At 43.6% G+C, this 20,337-nt stretch overlaps 1 protein-coding gene across 2 annotated transcripts; it reads left to right on the plus strand.

The window, feature by feature from the left end:
* The first annotated feature begins 1,050 nt into the window (after positions 1-1,050).
* Positions 1,051-20,337, plus strand: tdrd7b (tudor domain containing 7 b). 2 transcript variants are annotated; one of them, XM_047611997.1, is made up of 20 exons: positions 1,051-1,194; positions 2,701-2,907; positions 2,989-3,133; positions 5,936-6,155; positions 8,596-8,678; positions 10,535-10,743; positions 10,831-11,199; positions 11,282-11,586; positions 11,666-11,858; positions 12,334-12,445; positions 12,549-12,751; positions 12,824-12,958; positions 14,752-14,835; positions 15,156-15,290; positions 15,394-15,504; positions 16,470-16,618; positions 16,730-16,998; positions 17,106-17,289; positions 17,383-17,543; positions 18,800-20,337. In XM_047611997.1, exons 2-20 carry the CDS (start codon positions 2,701-2,703, stop codon positions 19,018-19,020), a joined length of 3,495 nt encoding a protein of 1,164 aa, XP_047467953.1. In that variant the 5' UTR covers positions 1,051-1,194; the 3' UTR covers positions 19,021-20,337. The 2 variants fall into 2 exon arrangements, with proteins under 2 accessions (XP_047467953.1, XP_047467963.1); XM_047612007.1 differs by lacking the exon at positions 1,051-1,194 and adding an exon at positions 1,541-1,603.

The raw sequence follows: 20,337 nt of genomic DNA on the forward strand, positions 1-20,337 counted from the left end.
CAGAGTCATTTAGAAGAAGGACTAATATACAATAAGACAATATATACGGCCAAATGGGCATGTAAAACTTACAGAATAGGCTAAAGGCAAAGTTAAAAACTTTATAAACAATATAATTGTTAATACATCATTATGTCAACTTATGTACAGTCTGTTGTAATATTAAAAGTCAGGCTGTAGATGATATGAATAATATCTGATCACACTAACACACTATTACTGGACTGTGATCATTGCTACCACTACTGTGTGTGTGTGTGTGTATGTGTGTATATATATAGACATAGACACAGATTAAAACAACAAATAAACAAAAGCACATACATGAAGTGGTGGAGAGGTAAATAAACAAACAAACTGGGTTATTCACAGTACCTCGCCCACCAAAGAAATAAAATACTCAAAAAATCAATAGCAAACAAAGTATAACAAGGGTCTTGGTGAATTAGAAAGTAATTCAGTCTGGACTTCAAATGAATTAACAGTGTAGATGTTTTAAGACTTAGACTTGCATAATATAATAAATAAACACCTAAAAGTAAACACTCATAAAAGCTGCAAGAAAGATAATAAAAATAGGATTAAAGTAAAATAAACTGCAATCAAAAAATGTACAGAACTAGCATTATGAACAAATATACAGAAAGTTGCTGTCAAAACAGTGTCTAAAGTGATGCCGTTGTTTGGCCAATGAAAAAATTCAAGATTTTGACACTTGCATCTCCTCCAGTTTGAGAATATGCAGATTATCCATGTTTTCTATAATATAAATATATATACATAATAATATTTGTTATTATTACAATGTTATCATGTAAATTCAGTTGAAACTGACGGATTGTATAGAATCGCAGAAATAGTTATGCTGATTTTTAAGGAATTTATTATTTTTTTTAATTATTATTATTATGAATCTCCAACTAGGTGGAATAAACCTGAAATAAAAAGGCATCGATGCAGAGAAATAATAGTTTTTTTTTTGGTGGCCAGGGGTTGCGGCCCTTGGGTTCACATTGACGTGTAATTAGCCTGAGGCCCATTCACAGCGGACCAATCAGGAGGCGGAGGAGAGGCTGCGCTTGGACCGGCTGGCGGACTCACACCCCGGGGACACAGCTCAGCCCTGCACCGGTGACAGCGCTGACAGCGACCGGTCCTGGTCCCGACCTTACCTCCTCGTCCGGTTAGAGCAAGGTAGATTTATTTATTTAATTTTTGCATCATTTTTTATTACTTTACGCAGATTTTATTTATTTATTTTTTTAAAGCTCAGGCTTTTATAAAGTTGTGCCGGTGTTCTTTCGTTTTATTAGTTCAGTAACACCCGGCTAGGATGGCTCGGACGCTGCTAAGCTAGCAAGGACGCAGCGATGTGTTTCCGGTGGTGACTTTTCAAATTTAAACGTTGTTTGCGTGGCACGCGTTGAAAATGGCGCTCGGTAAGCTTTGTGTGTTTTATTTTGAAGGCGACGTATATGCGCTTCCGTTGTTGTAATCGCGTTTTATAACGAAATTGATGAGCCGCTGTCCCGGGGCTGACAAGAGGATTTAACTCGATGTTGAGCGTTATAATATTGCCTGGGCGGGCTGTTTACGTGGTCCGGTACGTTTTCTCGATGTCATTGTGTCCGAACGAGCAATTTAAGTGCGATTTGGATCAGAAAAGTTTTTAAAAAATGCAGGAGGAGTTAGAGCAAATAGTTTAGTACCGATGGAGGGTGTGGAGTGAAGTGTCACACGTTACGTCATTCATAGTTTCTCTGCCCTCTGCAGAAAGTCGCCAGATCAACAAGTGGCCTGAAGACAGATCACTCCCAAACAACCTGACAGCGTTAAGTTATTAGTTTCTGCTGCGACTCTTTGCTCATCAGGGGTTTTAGAGAGAGTAAAACCTTAAATTAAACCCTTCATATAGCCTTTATAGAGGTTTATAGAGGGTGTTTTGCAAAAGTGACTCTTGCAGAAATGATAACAGTGTTTTTGGGTGCAATGCAGATCTGTCAGAGTCAGAGCTGCACATTGAGGGTGTTTCCTCCGCGTCTGCCAGAGTCTGGGTTTTGGAAATATGTGTCAACATCTTGAGATGTCGTCTCGATTCTTTGTCGTGTAGATCACAAAAGACCAGATTTGCACTTGGCAAAGTGTGTTTGAATTCCTCAGTCGCACGGTTTTGGCTGCAGATAAGATGGAAACCGAAAGCATTTTTTTTTTGTTTTTTATTTCTGCCGGGACTTTTTCTGTTTGGGTGCTGCAGTAAAAAACTTCTGAATTATAAAACAACCTTAGTGCAAATTAAGCAAACTTTAATTTCCTTTTAGAGCAAACTGTGAGTTAGATATGTTGGTGTGGTCTCAGCCAAACTATAGAGAGTTTCTATTTCTAATAATAACATTGTGACCTATATAAAAATAAAAAAAAAAGAAACTATCCCCCCGTCAGTGTTTTATTTCCTTAAGCAGAGTGAGTGAATTACACTGCTTGTCTCTGGAAATCTGGTCAGCAGTTAATAAAAAAACAGCCCAACCAGTTCAGTGCCATTCAGTGTCTGCGCTCAATGTTAGTGCAGACATTGCACATTTGAATGGCTTTGCATCATATATATAACACAATCCCTGACCCTCGGGGGGCATTAAATTACCCGAATGATTCCGTCGAACCCGTTTTTTTTTTTTTTTGTTTCCTCTCCTCTTTTTATTTTAGATGGCCGACGCGGAGCTGGTGAAGAAGATGCTGCGGGCCGTCCTCCAGGCCAACAAAGGTGGAGTGTCACTGTCGCGGCTGCAGTCCGAGTACAAGGATCTGACCGGGGAGCAGATCCCGCACAAGCAGATGGGGCACAGCCACATGGACTCTCTGCTGGGAAGCATGCCCACCGTGGTCCGCATGGAGCGCAGCCGCTCCGGGGAGGTGTGTGCGCCCGAGTCCGTCTCTTTGCAGTCGTCCTTGGTTTATTTATTTATCTTTTATTTCTTACATTATCATTCCCAGGTGGTTTACTTCGCCTCCGGAGCTCACGAGACGGCTCACGTGGCCAAGGTGGTGGCTCGACAGCGGAGCTCCAAGAAGACGGGCCGACCCCACCTGGTCAACACCCAGATGAGGGTCAAGCCGCTCGCGCCGCTCGTCCTCAACGGTAAGACGCAGGGACAGAGACAGACCAGACGTTTACGAACGGTTCAGACTTTAAAGCTGATTTAAAATCATTCCAGGTGGGTGGCCCGTTGTTTTAAATCTTAAAGGTGCTCTGTGATAGTCTGGCAGCTCATGGTCAAACCCTGTAAGATGCCGCGTGTGTTGGACCATCGTGCGCATCCAGATATCGCAGCAGAACAATACGTGTTGATTTTTGACTCTGAGTCATTCGGTTGTGAATGTTTGACTGCTTGGCTACAATACCCCCACAATAACATTTACAGTATAGTTAATAGAACAAAGTTTAAAGTATAAAGTCCGGCTTTTGTTTCATAGCTCCAGTAGCCGCCCGGAAATATGGAGAGAGAGTGTGTGTAAGTGCTCAGTTCACAGGAAAACATTTCTCCAATTAATTATTTATTTATTCAACACTTTCCCAATTATTTTCCATATATTTTTTTTATTTCCTGGCATAAAGTTGGAAACGCTCTGTCAAAGGCGGCTCTGCTCTAAACCCTAAACTCTGGCTTCATGGAGGTCACTGCTTTTGGCATCTGTTAGTTAATGATCATACAGTTGAATTTCCGCCTTGACACTGTTTCAACATGAACCGAACATCATGACAATCCTGAACAACCTAAAGATGATTATTTGCATCACGTGCTATAAACTCTGCAAAGATTTCTCAAACACACAAAAGATGCCAAGAGATGACGCTCAGAACCTAATAAAACTGTTTTCAGAAATGACCGACGAGCTGCTTCTGGCAAGTGACTCATGTCTGCTTGTGTCCTCGCGTCTGCACGTTAGAATGACAGCGCTGTTTATTTCCTTATTCCTTGCTAATTCACTTGCTGCTGTGCTCGTCGGGTTAACTCTAATGTAACAGATAGCAAATAGCAGACGTACGAAGTACAACATTCTTGAACATTTCCAAATGCTTCCAGGCTCTTCTGGTGCCATAGTGCAGCAACACTGCTGCAAGAGAGAGAGAGAGAGACAGAGAGAGAGAGAGAGGGAGGGAGGGAGGCAGAACTAGGTTCTAGTGCCTCCATCACTACTGTGACAATGCAACATTAGCAAATGCTTTGTGTGGTGCAGCCGGACGGGTCACGGATGAATGACTGACACATGTTCACTCTTAAACAGGCGGATACAGAGTGAATCAGGTGTATGAACATGTCAGCTCACTCTTACTCTTAATCCAAATACACTTAGGAACCTTTATTTAGTTCTTATAGACCTGACATACGTGGAGATATGACTTGCACCCACATATATATATATATAATTATTTTTTTTCCATTGCCTACGTTTGTGCTGGGCTGTGATGCTGCAGAATATCCCGAGAGTCAGAGGAGGAAGTGGGAGGTGATAGTGCAGGGAGGAGACGAGAGAAAAAGGGGGAGAAGGAGGAGTGGCTGCGAGGAGAAAGACAGAAGGATGGTGAAATGGCAAAGAGGTAGGGGGAGGGCAGACGCCGGGAGAGGAGGGAGTCAGAAACAGAGGAAGGAAAGAGAGAGAGAGAGAAAGAGGGACAGAGCTGGATCTTGAGGCTAACGCAGCCTGTAGCAGCTGAGACTCAGCCAAGAGGAGCTGATTCACAATCCATCTCTCCCCCCTTCTCTCCCTCCCCCCCCCCCCCCTCGTCTCTCTTTTCTTACTGCTTGTGTTATTGATGTCCAGGCAGAGACAGACCAGAGACTGTGTGTCCATGCCGGTGAGGTGATGCAGCGTCGGCTCTGAGTGTGTGTGTTTGTCTTTTTCCTGTATTTGCATGTGGAGCTAAGCTTGTGCCTGTTGGGATCATAGAACGAGTGGATTTCCTTTTCATTGATTGATTGATTGATTAATTGATTGATTGATTGACTGTTAATTTAATTTTCTCGTGGACTCACGCAAAAAAATAGTCATTTATGTTTCTGAATTGCCCGTCTGCGACTTGTTGTGTTTTGTCGCCGGGAAGATTTAAGGAGAAAGCGACAGAAAGTTCCAGATCTATTTGAGGAAAAAAATAAATAAATAAATAAATAAAGGTTGAGAAAAGAGTGGAGATAACAGAAGAGGCGGCGGGATGAGGAAGCGAGGAAGGAGGCGTGGGGGTGGAAATGACTAAGGACCGTGCGCGGCGGCGCGTGTTAGCGATAGTAGCAGGAATGTGATGTCATGCTGAGCTTCGGGGATCGGCCGGGAGCTTCTCCCGGCAGACGTGTCTCTGTGGACGGACTTTTATAGACGCCGACTTTACGGGCGGCGAACCTGCACAGGTGTGTGGTCGAGGTCAGGCTGGAGTCCAAGGTGGGCGTGGTCTGAGGGACTTCTCCTGGATAAACAACGGTTACCATAGGTTACAGATCCTGGAGTTATAAATTATATGAAAGTAGTCCTGTACTTACTTTCTTTTGGTGTGAGTGTACAAGATATTGTGTACACAGTTTCCACACATGTGTGTGTATGTACATATAGGGAAATGTTGTTTTATGTGGTTTTAAAGAACGTTAACTATTCCTCCACGTGGTTAATGACTGGTCCTTAGACTTGGGGTTAGGCAACACGTCTAATGCTAATGCTAAGCTAACCAACTCCTTGCTCTAGCTCACAGCAGCACCATGCTTATTAATAGCGTCTATTTAAACCTCGTCGTTGTGGGACGTTTAGCGCTGTGTTGGAGCTGCCGTCCTGTCTGCAGACGTCAACACACTCACTCTGCTGTCTCAGGTTCAGGTTCAGGTTCAGGTTCAGGTTCAGGTTCAGCTGAGTGTGTGTTTTTATTTAATTCATTTTTTTCTCTCTCTCTCCGCAGCCAAACCTCAAACCTCTCTGAGGCAGCCGAACCACCGTGGGCGAGGCGGGGGTCGAGGCGGAGGCGGGGGCGGGGGCGGGGGCCGCGGGGCCGGACATGGAGACTTCAGACACGCGAGGGACGTAAGGGATGGACAGCAAGAGGGCAAGACCGGGGGGCATCCGAATAAGATGTCCGGTCAAAACGCACCCAGCAGGAAGGGGAACGCACCTGCAGACAAGTGAGTGGCCGAGCTCGTTTTTAAAGGATTTGCAATAAAAAGCACCCACTTCAGCTTATACGCTACATATTTGTGGGATTTCACAGCACGACCGGACTTCCACGCTGCTTTGGAAGTTGACCACAGTGCTCAGGAAAAAAACAGCTCTTATGCCAGAAAGTTTTCCCGTAGATTGAATGTGCAGTGCGACTTGCTTTCTGTTTTCCTCCATTTCTGTATCTCTGCCCTCCTCTTCCTCCCACCTGTGTGGTCTGAGCTGAATCAGAATAAGCCGCTGCTGAATGGGAGCCTGGTTGAACCCTGGATGGTTTCTGAGAGCGAGCCGCCTCCCTGCTGCTGCTTATTCAGCACCGGGATGATGATGTGCTCTCTGGGTTATTCTAGTGTTCTCTCTCTTTCTCTCTCTCTCTGCCTCCATCTTTCTTTCTTTCTTCCTCTTTCTACCTAGTTGGATTAACTCATTATTCATCAGTTCAATAAGAGAATACAGCTTCTACCATTTACTCTGAACTGAACGTCTGATTCGTGGTCGTTAAAGAAGCTAACGTTGTTGTTGACTGGCTCCCCCACATCCATCCATCCATCCATCCATCCATCCATCCATCCATCCATCCATCCACTGCCTCTGTTCATCCGTCCGCTGTGAAAACAACTGACATCAGTTCTCTGTCTGTGTCGCCATGGGTGTCCAGTTTGCCCCCCCCCCCTCAGCAGCAGCACAATGAGGCAACAGGGTGGGAAGCCTGGTGAATTGGCAGTGGGACACGAGTCCAGGGCTGGAGGGAGGGGGGGCGGCCGTGAGCCCCTTTTAATCTCTCCTCTATTCTTCGGTAGATTAACGGCTGTAAACCGACACGCAGTGAATCAGCATATCTCTCTGTATCCCTCTAGATCTGCCATTGGGCGAGAGTCATCACCAATTGTGCGTTTTTGTGTGTGTGTGTGTGTGTGTGTGTGTGTGTGTGTGTGTGTGTGTGTGTGTGTGTGTGTGTGTGTGTACCTATGGGTGCCTGGCAGTGCAAGTGGTAAACTCGGAAAACAAATTGACACAGCCTGAAACTATGCCAGTCTAATCTTCGTGGAGGCTTGTCCATGGCGTCATTACTGTCTGTACTTATAAACACATGTAAATATAATATAAATTAAATTGAACGGTGGGTTTTTGTGGCGTTTTCTGCGCGACCGTCGGAGCCGTGAACCAACGAATGTTTAATTATGACGGCAAACTCAAAACAAGCGCAAGTGTGACAACCCTGGCTCAGGGAGGAGACAACAAAACTGGATAAAAACTAGTTACACAACTAATTGAGCGGAATGATTTGGCGTTTTAAAGCCGCTCGTTAAGCCGCTGATTGGGTTGGAGCATTTAATTGTTGGACAAACTTTCCGAAACAATCAACCGGAGCGGGAACGTACACAGACACGGCTCCGATAACGACGATGAACAGGCGTCCGATTGTTCTGTTTAAAAGCTGCCGTGCTCCCGTTTTGATCCTGGGGAGGACACGCGCCCGCACATTGTCTCTGCAATGTCTGCAGAAAACTGCACGACTGCAACAAACGCCAAACCCCCGCTGATCTTTTCGATCGACCAGCTGCGAAGTAGAACCGTAAGATGCCGGTGACAAAAAAAAAGGTAAACCTATCCCAATAAAAAAGTACACGCACAAACCGGCGTGCGAACCGCAGCCCCACTCGACAAAGACACAAAAAGCCAAACTGCTGAGTTGCAGACACTCGACACAGCGGCTAAAGCCAGCGGCTCCCGTCTCCCCTGACAACACAAAGGCCGGGGAACAATGCCATCTTGCAGACAAAAGCTTCATCAAAAGTAAACCCGTGTCCCTCGCACCTGTGCAGAATGCCTGATATTTTATACCCAACCGTCTTCTGTAGGACGTGTTCAGTGAGGACGCAGAAGACACAGCTGGATAGTGGGACTCGTGTCCTCTTCCGGGTTACTTCCACACAATAAAGGCTAATTAATGAACCGAGTTTATCTCCAGACTCAAAAAATGTTCCACTTTAATATAAAATAAATAAAAAATAAGAAGAGAGAGGGGACACAAGCTGCCTGCGCCACCACATCACATTAAGGAAGTAAATCTAATTAAACTAAATGTAAACTAAGTAATTACATCCCAACCCTTCCAAGCTCCCACATGTTAAAAAAGAACATTAATTATGTAAATTGCTTCAGTACTTTTGTGGTCGTGGATTTATTAAGCTGTGTTTTATTGCAGAAATATTAATTAAGCTTCCTGAAGATGGAAATTAGACGGAAATGAACGTGCTTCGCTGTTTGTGACCTCGCATGCAGCAAAGCTTTAAAACATGTAGTTTGAGTTTCTAAACTCCCACTCCCACGTCCCCATATTTGTTTTCCATTTGAGCCCATAGAAAACTAATTGTCCTCCTTGTCCTGCTCTCCTGTGTCCAGACCAGACAAGAGAATGAGCCTCCCGTCACGGTTCCAGAAGGAGGTGCACGCTCACCTCTCCAGAAACTCCCAACAGACTGGTCGTAAGTAGGACGGGCTGTTTTTTTTTTTTGTTTTTTTTTTAATACGCTAAAAATACAGCTACTTCAGCTTTTTCGTCCTCTAAACCAGAACAAACATAGGAAAGAGCCGACTACCTCCAGCCTCTCTGAAGACATTTTACGGTTTTAGGACTAAAGAGGGCAGTTTCCCAACGTCACGCTGTGCCATCTTTTTCACTTAAGTATCAAACCCTGGCTGCCCCTTAACTTTCTGACCTTCACGGTTTTGTTTGAAGGTTTGAAGTTGTACCAGCATTTCTTTCACCCCCGTCCTGCAGGCCGTTATTTAAACGTGTGATGTGTTTGGTGTCATGCGGCCTGGTTTTGAAGAAGGCCTTTTGGTCTTTGTAGCTCGAGGGAAAATAGTGGCCTGTAATAAGATGCATAGCTTTGATGCACATGTGTTTATAGCCTGAGTCGTACTAGTTTATTTTCTGACCCCTACTGACGGCAGCTGGTTAATGAGCCTGTGCTTCCTCGTGTTAAGAGAATCCCTTATTTTATGTTCAATGAGTTGCAGGAGCTCATTTTCATTCTTGGCTTTCACAGTTTAAGTTTCATTCAAATTTTCACAGTCTGACCACACAATTAAATTTTAACTAAATGAATGTGGATGGATTTGCTTCTGTTTCTCCTGTTTCTTTTGATCCCATTTGAATCTTGAGAGATATTCTAGTCCATAAACCTTGTAAAAGGAATAATATATTTATATATATATAGGCCATGAATATATTAGTTAGTATTCCAACCTCTCCTGATTTGTTCTATTTTTGTGTGTATCTCTGTGACTAAATGTGTCAGATCTTCAAGTTTAATTGGACAGAAGAAAAAACGCAACCAATAAAATACAAGGTTTAAATGATAACTGTATGTACTGAAGCATAAAGGTTCCCTGTTACCAACTGGCTGAAACAGCAATTAGCAATTAGTTACATCAGTTAGTTAGTTAAATCCAAAAAAAATACCAAGCTGAATTGACCAGTTGCTAACAGCTGGACTGGACACACCACAGCTTAAGTTTTACCAGAACTATTCAGTAAAACCATCACTTAAATGGATCAGGAAGTGTCAGAAGATCCAAGGGAAACATCTGACACACTGTAGGCTCATGTCGTCCCTCAGTAATGCTGCAAAAATGTAATTAGTGGGTGAGTTAAAGACAAATCTTTATCTGACTTCTGCCACAACCAACCTCTATAACCCTTAAACCATTCAGATCCTTAAGTTTAGAGTTGGATGGTTTGGAAAATAGATGCCCTTTCACATCCTGAATAAACCAAACACAGAATTCCATATATATATAAAAAAACATACTGACAACAAGCATGGAGGTGGCAGTATAATGTTGTGAGTGTGAGTTTGTTTAAATTCATCCGTGTTATGCAGCAAGGCATTAATCCCAAGGAGTAGAAGTAAGTCTAAATTACTCAGAAGTGTTAAAGTGAAGGTTTTGGAGCGGCCTAGTTAAAGTCTAGACGTCTCCTTTGAGATGCTGTGGCTAAACCTGAATAGAGTAGCTCCTGCTCGATCCCCCAGTGTTGCAGCAGATCTGCAAAAAAAAAAAAGCAGTTCTGCAAAGAAATGTGTGCCAGTGACTGTGAAGCAGCAACTTGCACACAGAAATAGAATCAATCCAGAGGGGGTTGGATACTTTTTCAGCTTTGTACCTTATTATTGGGCTTCTATGCCTGTCGCTATTGATTCAAATCATCACCTGTTTATTTTGCAAAAGCTGTGACATTCAATCCGACAGTTTTAGGGGAACTTAATACTGTAGATGCAGTAAAGGCCTGTATGTATGTCATTTATTTATTTATTTTTTGTTTTCGATCTTCCAGCGCCCTTGAATCTGAACGAGAGCTTCGGTTCGGGGAAAGGAAAGCCGTACAACCCTCAGCAGGTCCAGGGTCGCATCAGGGAGATCCTAGGGAAGTACAGCAACGGGTTCTGGGTATCAAAGCTGCCTCAGATCTACAGAGAACTGTACAAGCAGGACCTGCCCACCGAGGCCATCAAAGACCTGGAGACCTGGACACACATATGCACTGTATGCACGTTTTATGATGCTATATAGATTTGGGGGCTCTGTCTCTTAAATAATAATGGAAAAACTGGTTATTTCTTTTTCTTCTAGGTTGAGAAAACGTGCAGCAGCAACCCATCAGAGCTGCTCCTCTACCCGGCCAAGGACCAGTCCACCGCGTCGTCCCCTTCACCCACCCTCAACCCAAATTCCCCTGCCGCCTCTGTCCCGACGTCAAACAGCTCCCCGGACAAACCCTTGCAGTCCCCCGTCCAGCAGAGGCCCCCCAGCGCCCCTCCGACCCGCTCCGGTTCTCAGTCTCCTCAGTCCCCAGCGTCGTCCTCGGCCTCGCCCAGCCCCCCCTCGTCCCCTGCGTCCCTCAGCCCCGACCTGAAGCAGAAGCTGGAGGAGCTGCTGCTGAAGTACTCCCACGGACTCTGGGCCCACGCGTTGCCCAAGCTCTTCCAGGACACCTACAAAGTCAGTAAACGCCTCGACGCACTCTCACCTTCACACGCATGTCAGGTGCATTTTATAATATTATTTCATATTTATTTGCAAGAGAAAATTGCCTGGACATGTCCTGGAGAACCTGGAGCTCCTCTCTGACATCTGCACCATCGACTACCCGATGCCTGACAACCCCAAGAGGGCCATCCTCTACAGGCGGAGCAGCACGGGGGGCGGCGGAGAGGACGAAAACTGCAACAGGAAGAACTCCTCGGCCAGCGAGGAGGAGCTGAGGGTGAGGAAGGAGCTGGGGAGGAGGCTCAGTAACCAGGCAGTGCCTTCTCTGCAGATCCCTAAAGAGGAGTACCCCTCTGTGCTGGTGGTGGAGGCCAACAACACCAACGGAGTTATACTTAGGTAGGAGGGAACTGTGCGTGAGTGCTTGTTTTATGAAAACCTCTCTCACTGTCTTCTTCTTCTTCTACGTGTCTTTCAGGTACATTGGTGAGGGTTACTCTCAGGCCCAGGAGTCCATGGAGGATGAAATGAGGGAGTTTTACGGCCTGGACCAAAGCGGCCCGGCCCCCGTGTCGTCTCTGTCCTCGGGTCAACTGGTCGCAGTCCGAGCTGAGGAGGAGGAGGAGATTCTGAGAGCGCAAGTCTGTGAGGTCATGACCGACAAGGTTAAGGTGAGGGGTCAAAAAACTATGAGTTTTTTTTAGAGTAGAGACGTACATTAGGCTTGAACATTGATAAGAAATGTACAAAATGTGTTACAGCCAAGCATCAGCAGCTCAGGGTCCTAACATAAGGCATAAGGCAAGACAGAGTGCAGAAAAAGCTACGCTAACGCCATCACACTATATGTACAGGATGCACAACATGTTTACGACCAGCGCAATAGACACAGATAGCGATAATCATAGCTCGTCACTGTCAAGTGTGATATCAAGGTACATTGTCTTACTTGAGTTTTATTCAAGAGTGTAGAACCAAGAGAAGAGGGAAGAACCAAGGCTGCTTGTTCCATATATAATAATTCCAAATAGTCTTTTTTCCAGCTTATTTATATCAAAACCATTTGGTTTCCGAACCTTCCAGTTAACAAGCGTTGTTCTTTTCACCTAAGGAGAAGCTGAATCTAGCTGAATCTTGTCTCTGCAGGTCCACTACGTGGATCACGGTTTCTCAGAAGTGGTCGGCAAAGCCAAAGTGTTCGAGCTGCACGAGAAGTTCTTCAAACTGCCTTTCCAGGCGACAAAGTGCAAACTGGCAGGTGAGTCTGGATTGAGAAGAATTTATTTATTTTTTTTAATTTTAAAAAGTGAAAGTAACCTTTGAACCTTCACGCCCTCTTGCATGTTTCTGCGTGTGTCCAGGCCTGGAGCCGTTCTGCCAGGAGCCTGCGGTGCTGAAGAAGTTTGAGTCGATGGCGAGCGGGAGGATCCTACTGGCAGAGATCTTAGAGAGGGCCCAGACGCCTCTGGTCGTCCTGTACGACACGTCACAGGACGACGACGTGAACATCAACGCCACCTGCATGAAAGCGCTGCAGGACAAGACACTAGCCAGTCCGTTACAGGTACGAGAGACTTTGTGTGTGTGTGTGTGATAATATGCATCACACTAAACCTCTATGTGTGGCTCTCCTCAGGTCAACAGTGCTTATATGAATGTGACTGTGAGCAGCGTTTGCTCGGATGGAACTATCTACTGCCAGCTTCCCTCCAGAGGTCTTGCCAAGCTGAATGAGATCCTGGAGAATATAGAGACGTACTTCCACTCACAGGTGAACACTGCTCTTATACATTTTTATATTTATTTCATTTAATATGCTGAAAAATATGATCGAATGATGTGTTGGATTGATTATTATATTTAAATTGTATGGAAATAGCTGGTTACGTACTATGTACTACTGCAGTTGTGCTTTTCAGTTAGATTTCCCCAACTGCCTATAATGTAGAGCTGCGTGATATATCGGTTCATACTATATACTGGTATTTTTTTCCGTTATGATATGAATCTTTAATATACTGGTGCATTTGATTACACGGCGCCATGAGACACAGTTTCAGACTTGACAGTTTTCAATGTGGCGCTTCTAAACACACATGGTGCGTCACTGCGAAGCGTGGTGAAGATGGAAAAGTCTGAAAAATTAGGGTTTTTTTTTTTAGGGTGACCAGACGTCCTGTACAATTTCTCTGGGGACAGTCCCAGAAGTTTTGGATGATGTGTCCCCCGGCTATAGCTGTCTCTGAATTTTAGCTTTTTATGAATGAGAAAAAAAAAAATGTTGCGCGCTGACTACAGTTATTACGGTAGCCGGTCACACTGCTATCGACGTTATAGACGTAGCAGTTTAAATATATAAAAATAAATGAAACCATAATTGTCCCTGTTTCTTCGTTTCATCTTGATAACATTTAATTTATTTATTTTTTCTGCAGGCAGCGCTAACACGTGGCCATGCAAACCTGTTTTACTACTAGTGTGGGATTATTCTACAATATTTACTCATCATCACAGTGAAATAGTCCATCCTCAGTCCTTTTTTTGTTTTAGTACTTGCAAGATATTGTGTAGCATCACCCAGTCACATGTGTTTGACATATTATTACATACTGTAACAAATCTATAGTTTGGTTGGACCATAGACAGTATAGATATAATATTTAAAGAGTCTATGGTCTGGATACTGACTGGACTCCTCCTCTGTGTCAAAGAACACAACCTCCAAAATACTTCATTCTGATTCCAGTCTCCAAAACATGTGATATCCCAAATATCAGATGTTTAATTTCTCACTCTTCTCTTCTGTAGGTTGACGTTTCCCTAACTACTGCCTGCTTTAGACTGTATATAAACTGACTAGATCCACACAAGTCTGCTGCAAACCCCTAAAAATAGAAAAGAGAAAATACTGCTGCGTGTGGATGGTGATTTGAGTCATCAGATTAACATTTGCCGAGTGTGTTCATCCACAAATAGTGTAGTAGTTAAGCACAATATTAACAGGCAGTCGGTGGAGTTGGTGAAGACACACACACACACACACAAACATGTTGGTGTTAGGCTTTTTTTTGAATGTGTTGCTCGTCCGCGTTGTGGACAGATTGAGATTAGTCCGATAATCTGGAGTTAAGACATTGACAAGCCACTTAATCTGTTAGTAGCAGAGTGCGGCCGGTGGTTGTCCTGTAGAGCCTCTGGGAGCAGCTTGTCAACACTTTGCATCAGTGTTTAGGTGAACATTGTGTAGAATCTGCCGGTGCATTTCACCGAGGAACGATTTGTTTATTAATGTTTGAACCAGACGTTTGTGGACATGAGACGGCAAGAAGAATTAAACTATTCATACGTCTGTATTCCCTTAAACATTAACAGCCACAGATCTAACGCCCTGTCCGCTGATGTGGGGACAGTCTACACCTGCAGCAGACTGGGTGGAGCGTTGAGGTTTTTTGTGAGCTTTCGATTGCAGCCATAAAGCAACAGCTGCCCATGCACAGTGATCGGAATCATCTAAAGCGAGTGAAAGTTAACACACACATATAAACCAAAATGACTTTGTTCCAGGTAACATCGGAGTTCCTGGTATCCAGACCCTTCTGTGGAAAAAGATGTCTGGCCCGCTACAAAGGCAAATGGTCCCGCGTGGAGGTGAGATGAAACCAGCTCCTTGTTGCAGTAAAGACTGTAGATTATTAAACAGGTCGGCTCATCGGCGAAACAAATAAAGCCACAATGCACCATTAAAAACAGGCGTAGCCTTATATTTATATATCTATTTTTATCTTAGGCCATAACAATGTGTTCAAAATCCAAATAAATTTCAGACTCTCTACCCTCTAGTTTAAATCTTGAGCTGATGATCTAGATTTTGTGGCTCTTTTTAAAAGAAAATCCACAGATCACAGTCATCTCATTGCACAGTTACAGTATTTTGTTGACATTGGACTTTTTCTCTTTTCTCTTTTTAGATCACAAACCTGCATGGCAGCAGAGTGCTGGACATCCTTTTCATCGACGTTGGGGTTCAGGCTTCTGTTGAGGTGTTCGAGCTGAGGGAGATCCCGCCGCCGTTCCTCCGCGACCTCATGGCCATCCCACCGCAGGTCAGTGTTTACTATATGACTTTAATAAGCATCATGAGATACGTAGATCGTTTTCCACGCAGTCTGATGCGACAAAAGATCCATGTCAACAACGTGTGTCTAGGCTGTGAAGTGCTGTCTGGCAGACCTGGCCGTCAGCGTCGGATCCTGGAGTCCAGATGCTGTTCAGTGGCTACGAGAGAAAGTACTTAACATCACAGACTGCAGCATGAAGGTAAACGTGTTCCAGCTTTATTCAAACAGGTTCTTTGACCTCAGACTACATGCAGGGTTCCTACGCAAGTACGGAAAGTATGGAAAATGTTTAATAAATATCCAAGTCTGGAAAGTCTCTTCTAAAGAAATTAGAAGAGGTAGACTTTTATTTTTCATCATGCACTTTGAGAAAAAAGTCAAACTTTTGGGGGGGGAATTCAAAATTTTGCGGAAAAAAATATGAAATTTTGCAGGAAAAGTCGAAATTTGGGGGGGAAAAGTTAAAATTTTGCTGGAAAAAAAAACAAAATTTGGCGGAAAAAAGTCGCAATTTCAAGATAAGTATGGGAAATAAAAACCTAGTGTATGGAAGAATATTCGTGTTTTCTAAGACTGTTACCACTGTTCAATTCTCTAAAATATAAAATGGAAGTCTGGAAATTCGGGTATGGAAAAAGTATGGAATTTTGAAATTTCAAATGTGCATGAACCCTGTACATAGAGATGGTGATTTGTTTTAGAAACCCTTAAACTCCATTGATCCTGGGACTCCTGAGGAAGTTTGAAAGCGCCTTATAATAATGAAAATACGTTATTTTAAAATTAGCCAATTTAAAAGGAATATTTGTAATATTTACGTGGATATCTAAACTATGTTGATGCATGATAGACTGATAGATAGATCAATATAATTACATTACATCTGCAAAGAGAGCACCTGCCCTCTGATCCTACTGGTTTTAGTTTATGTCGTTTCCAGTTTGTCTTTGGGAACTTGAAGGAGTAAATCCTTCTTTCTGGGAAGTTGCCGCTGGTGGATCATCTCTGAATGTCTAATGCAGCTGCAGCCTATGACTGTCTCCACTGGGTTGCTTCCTGCTCTCTCCTTTGCAACAAATCAACCATATTAACGGGATGTCAGTTTTCCTAATCATAATAATAATAGTATGTTTCTCTCTGGCCTTCATAACCTCCCCCTCCAAGGTTGCCAAGGTGGATGAAACCAAGCACTGCGTCTACGTCTACTTGTTCACTGACAAGAACTTCCACGACCCGGCCCGCAGCCTCAACCATCAGATGGCCCAGTCCGACTTGTTCAAGCAGCAGCCAGACGTGTTCCTGACGAGCCACAGGTGTTAGCTCTCTGCTGCCTCGCTAGTGTTTTGGACGGTTATGTCTTTCTATAAACCTAGATTTTCTGTCTATTCTAAAAAAATAAAATAATAATAAATATAATTTTACAGCCCTGCAAAGATGTCCACATCCACTCTGTCCTCCAAGACCTCCAGCGCCAGCGACTCCACCAACGGTAGCCCGACTTCAACTTCTGTCCCAGCCAAGCCTCATCTCAGGAGGGTTCTGTCAGGGCCGAGAGGAGGTGGAGGAGGAGGAGGAGGAGGAGGAGGAGGAGGTGGAGGAGGAGGAAACGCAACCACCAACAACCCACCAGAGACACCTTTATCCCCTTCGTCTTCTTTCCAGCTGCCATCACTGCTGGATCTCCCCCAAACAGGTAATGAGGAAAAGTATGTCTTCTGTATTAAAGTATGTTGTCTTTTGCTCAGTGTTTGTTGGGTTTTTTTGCACAAAGAAATAAAGGTTTTAACGTTTGCCTCATAGGTAACTACCTAGACGTCTATGTGTCAGTGGCTTGCCATCCCGGCCACTTTGTGCTGCAGCCCTGGAGAGATATGTATAAACTGGTGGTGCTGATGGGAGAGATGATCCTCTACTACAACAAAACTGAGGAGAAATCTCTGGACGTAGAGAAGAACCAGATATATGCAGCCAAAGTGGAGAACAAGTGAGTTATCGATGACTTTATTTAAGTTTTGTGCAAAATTTGTTGCCTCATTTGCCCAAACGTATAAAATAAACCCTCTTCCTCCTTCCTCAGCTGGTACCGTGTGTTGGTGAAGGGCGTCCTGACCAACGGGCTGGTGTCTGTGTACGAGCTGGACTACGGTAAACACGAGCTGGTCAGCTGCACCCAGCTCAGACCTCTGATCAAGGAGTTCAGACAGCTGCCGTTCCAGGGAATCACTGCTCAGCTGGCCGGTGAGTCGAACCCACCGTGTCCAATGCCACGTCCACATCAGTTACATGCTCATCTCCACTGGTGCTCGCGTGTAGCGCGTGTAATGTCATTTATCTTCCATCTAATCTCAAATATTTGATTACGGAGCAGTGCAGATAATTAGTACAGCATGTACTCTTGTCTAATATGAGGCATGTCCTCGCTCAGCGTTCAACGTTCATCTCACATGTCCTTAACAACATAACCAGTGTTGCCACAGTTACCTTGAAAAAGTAATCTGATTACTCCTTTAAAAAGTGATTTACTCAACTGATTACTTGATTTCAAAAATAATTAAAAATTAAACAAAATACAAGTTTTTATTTATTTTTTTTTTAAAAAAAGGGCAGCATTTCCTCTACAACATACTGTCCGACCAACTTATTCTACTCTTCCCAGCTAACTAGTCTTGACTTAAAGGCTTTCAAGTCATTTTTTTTCTTTTTTGGGGGTTGGCGAACTTCCGACACTTCGGCCTGTTTACGTTTGTGTCTCTGCGTAGTATCACACATACAGAAGAGTGTTAGGGCCGCCCATGAGAAAAAGAAATTAGAAGAGGTAGACTTTTATTTTTAATCATGCACTTTGAGAAAAAAAGTCAAACATTTGCATAAAAGATTTTGAAATTCTGCGGAAAAAAAGGTGAGATTTTGCAGGAAAAAAAGTTGAAATTTGGGGACAAAAAAAGGCAAATTTTGGGGGGGAAAAGTTGAAATTTTGCAGGAAAAAATGTGAAATTTGGGGAGAAAAAGGTCAATTTTTTGGGGAAATTTTTTTTTTTTTTTTTTTTTAAGTCGAAATTTGGGGGAAAAAAAGTCAAAATTTCAAGATAAAAGTCGAAATTTCGAGAAAAACTCTAAAGCAGAAAGTACCGTATGGTACCACCACACTACTATTGGGGCTCAATTGTTAATTAATATTAAGAATTTAAAATTATATTGTGATTATTTTTTCAGTTATATTGCCGAAATATTATATTGGACTTTTGCATGTCAACAGTGGCCTGGATGTTGTCACACACTGTTGCCTTTGTCTGCTGAGGGAGTTGGACGTAAACTCGACTTTTTTTCTCAAAATTTCGTCGTTTTTGCATGATGGAAAAAAAAAATCTACCTCCTCTAATTTCTTTTCTCACGTGTGACTCTAATACTCTCCTGTAATACACGTGAGTTGTCCTCATGCCAGAAACATGACTTGTCGCGTACGTGACGTCCGTCTGGTTCTTCCCTGTGCACAGGAGTGAAGCCGAGACAGTGGTCGGAGGAGGCTTCCATCGTTTTCAGGAACCACGTGGAGAAGAAACCTCTGGTGGCCCAGCTGGAGGCCGTGCAGGAAGCCGCTAACCCGTGGGAGAGGAAGCTGACCGTCTTCCTGGTTGACACCTCGCAGGAAGAGAAAGACATCTGGGTGCATGACATCATGGCCGAGTTCGCCGACGAGCCGACCAACGAGATGTAGAGGACAGACTGGTCTAAGAAGAGATTAAAGAAGCTGACGCTTTCATCTTCCTCTATCTACCATTTACTGAAAGCAGAAGAAGAAAGGAAAGAGGAGAAGAAGAAGGGTTGTTGAGAGGTTTGGTAGCATGCAGAGACTGACATAAAGACGTGAACGTCTTATAGCCACTGTTGTGTTTACATTGAAGGACATTGTGACGTGACTTGAGTTACTGCGGTGTGACCATTAGTCCAGAGTACAAAACACTGTCCACACAAGTCTGGTAACGCTGTGAAACCGATGCAACGTATTCGACATGGGCTTTAATCTGAAGCGGCATCCTAAAGTAGCGCCACATGTGCATTTAGCTTTAGTGTGTGCCAGCCTGGGAAATCCTGAATGTGAGCAGATAAAACTAAGCAAAATAAAACTTCTCACACACTACGAACACTTACACGCGCTCGTCTACGAAAGCTGCTTTTCGGGAGGGTGTTTCCTCATTGTCGCAACGTTTACAAAGAAAAAAAAATAATCGATATTACCACGGGAGGAGGAGAAACGTGCTGTGAGTCGGGGGACGTGGACAGACCAGTCAAATGTGTGATGGATTTACAGAAACTCAAAGACGAGACGAGCATTTCGTCTGCTGCAGCTTTTTTTTTTTTTTGACAAAGACATATGACTATGAGTGTTAGTCATACATGTCTTTTCTTTGTTCATCAGCTGTTGATAGTGATACATCCCGGCGTTTGCATGTGTCGTTAATGGTTTTCCTCTGAATCGAAGGGAAAGGCCTCAAAGTCACGTCATGAGCAAAATAAATGTGACATTTCCCGGCGTGTTCTCTCTGAAGGACAAACATCCGACAGACAAATGCACGAGTTAAAACTCAGATCCTGTGATGTTGATGTCTCATCCCTCTCAAATATGAAACACTGACATGACTAGATGTGACTATTGGATACTTCCTCCTCATTAGTTTGATGTTATTAGAATAACACGCAGATTCTAGTTACCAGTAGTGTTACGCTTGTTGACTTTCAAATAGGAGATATAAGTTCTGCTTCTGGCTGGCGTTGGTAGCACCATTAAATGTTGGCCCTGATGTGGGAGCTTTCTTTTGTTTTTTTTTGTTTTTTTCTTTTGGCGCAAATGCTTTTCCACTTCTAAAGACGAGTAGACAAAGCTCAAAGCTGCATCGTTGTTGTTAACAATTGACAGATGACGTTATTTTATTTATATTTAACTTATATTCTCTAGATAATGTTAGACAGAGTAACATTGACCTGGGAATAATAAATGATATGTTTTTGGAATAAAGTCTGTTTGAAAAGGAAA

This window comes from Mugil cephalus, chromosome 1 (genome assembly GCF_022458985.1).
Source record: "Mugil cephalus isolate CIBA_MC_2020 chromosome 1, CIBA_Mcephalus_1.1, whole genome shotgun sequence".
NCBI lineage: Eukaryota > Metazoa > Chordata > Actinopteri > Mugiliformes > Mugilidae > Mugil > Mugil cephalus.

Coding starts and splice junctions, on each gene's coding strand:
- tdrd7b (XM_047611997.1), top strand. CDS start 2,701: ATGGCCGACGCGGAGCTGGTGAAGAAGATGCTGCGGGCCGTCCTCCAG. Junction 8,679..10,534: donor AAACTCCCAACAGACTGGTC/GTAAGTAGGACG, acceptor TCGATCTTCCAG/CGCCCTTGAATCTGAACGAG. Junction 11,587..11,665: donor ACCAACGGAGTTATACTTAG/GTAGGAGGGAAC, acceptor CGTGTCTTTCAG/GTACATTGGTGAGGGTTACT.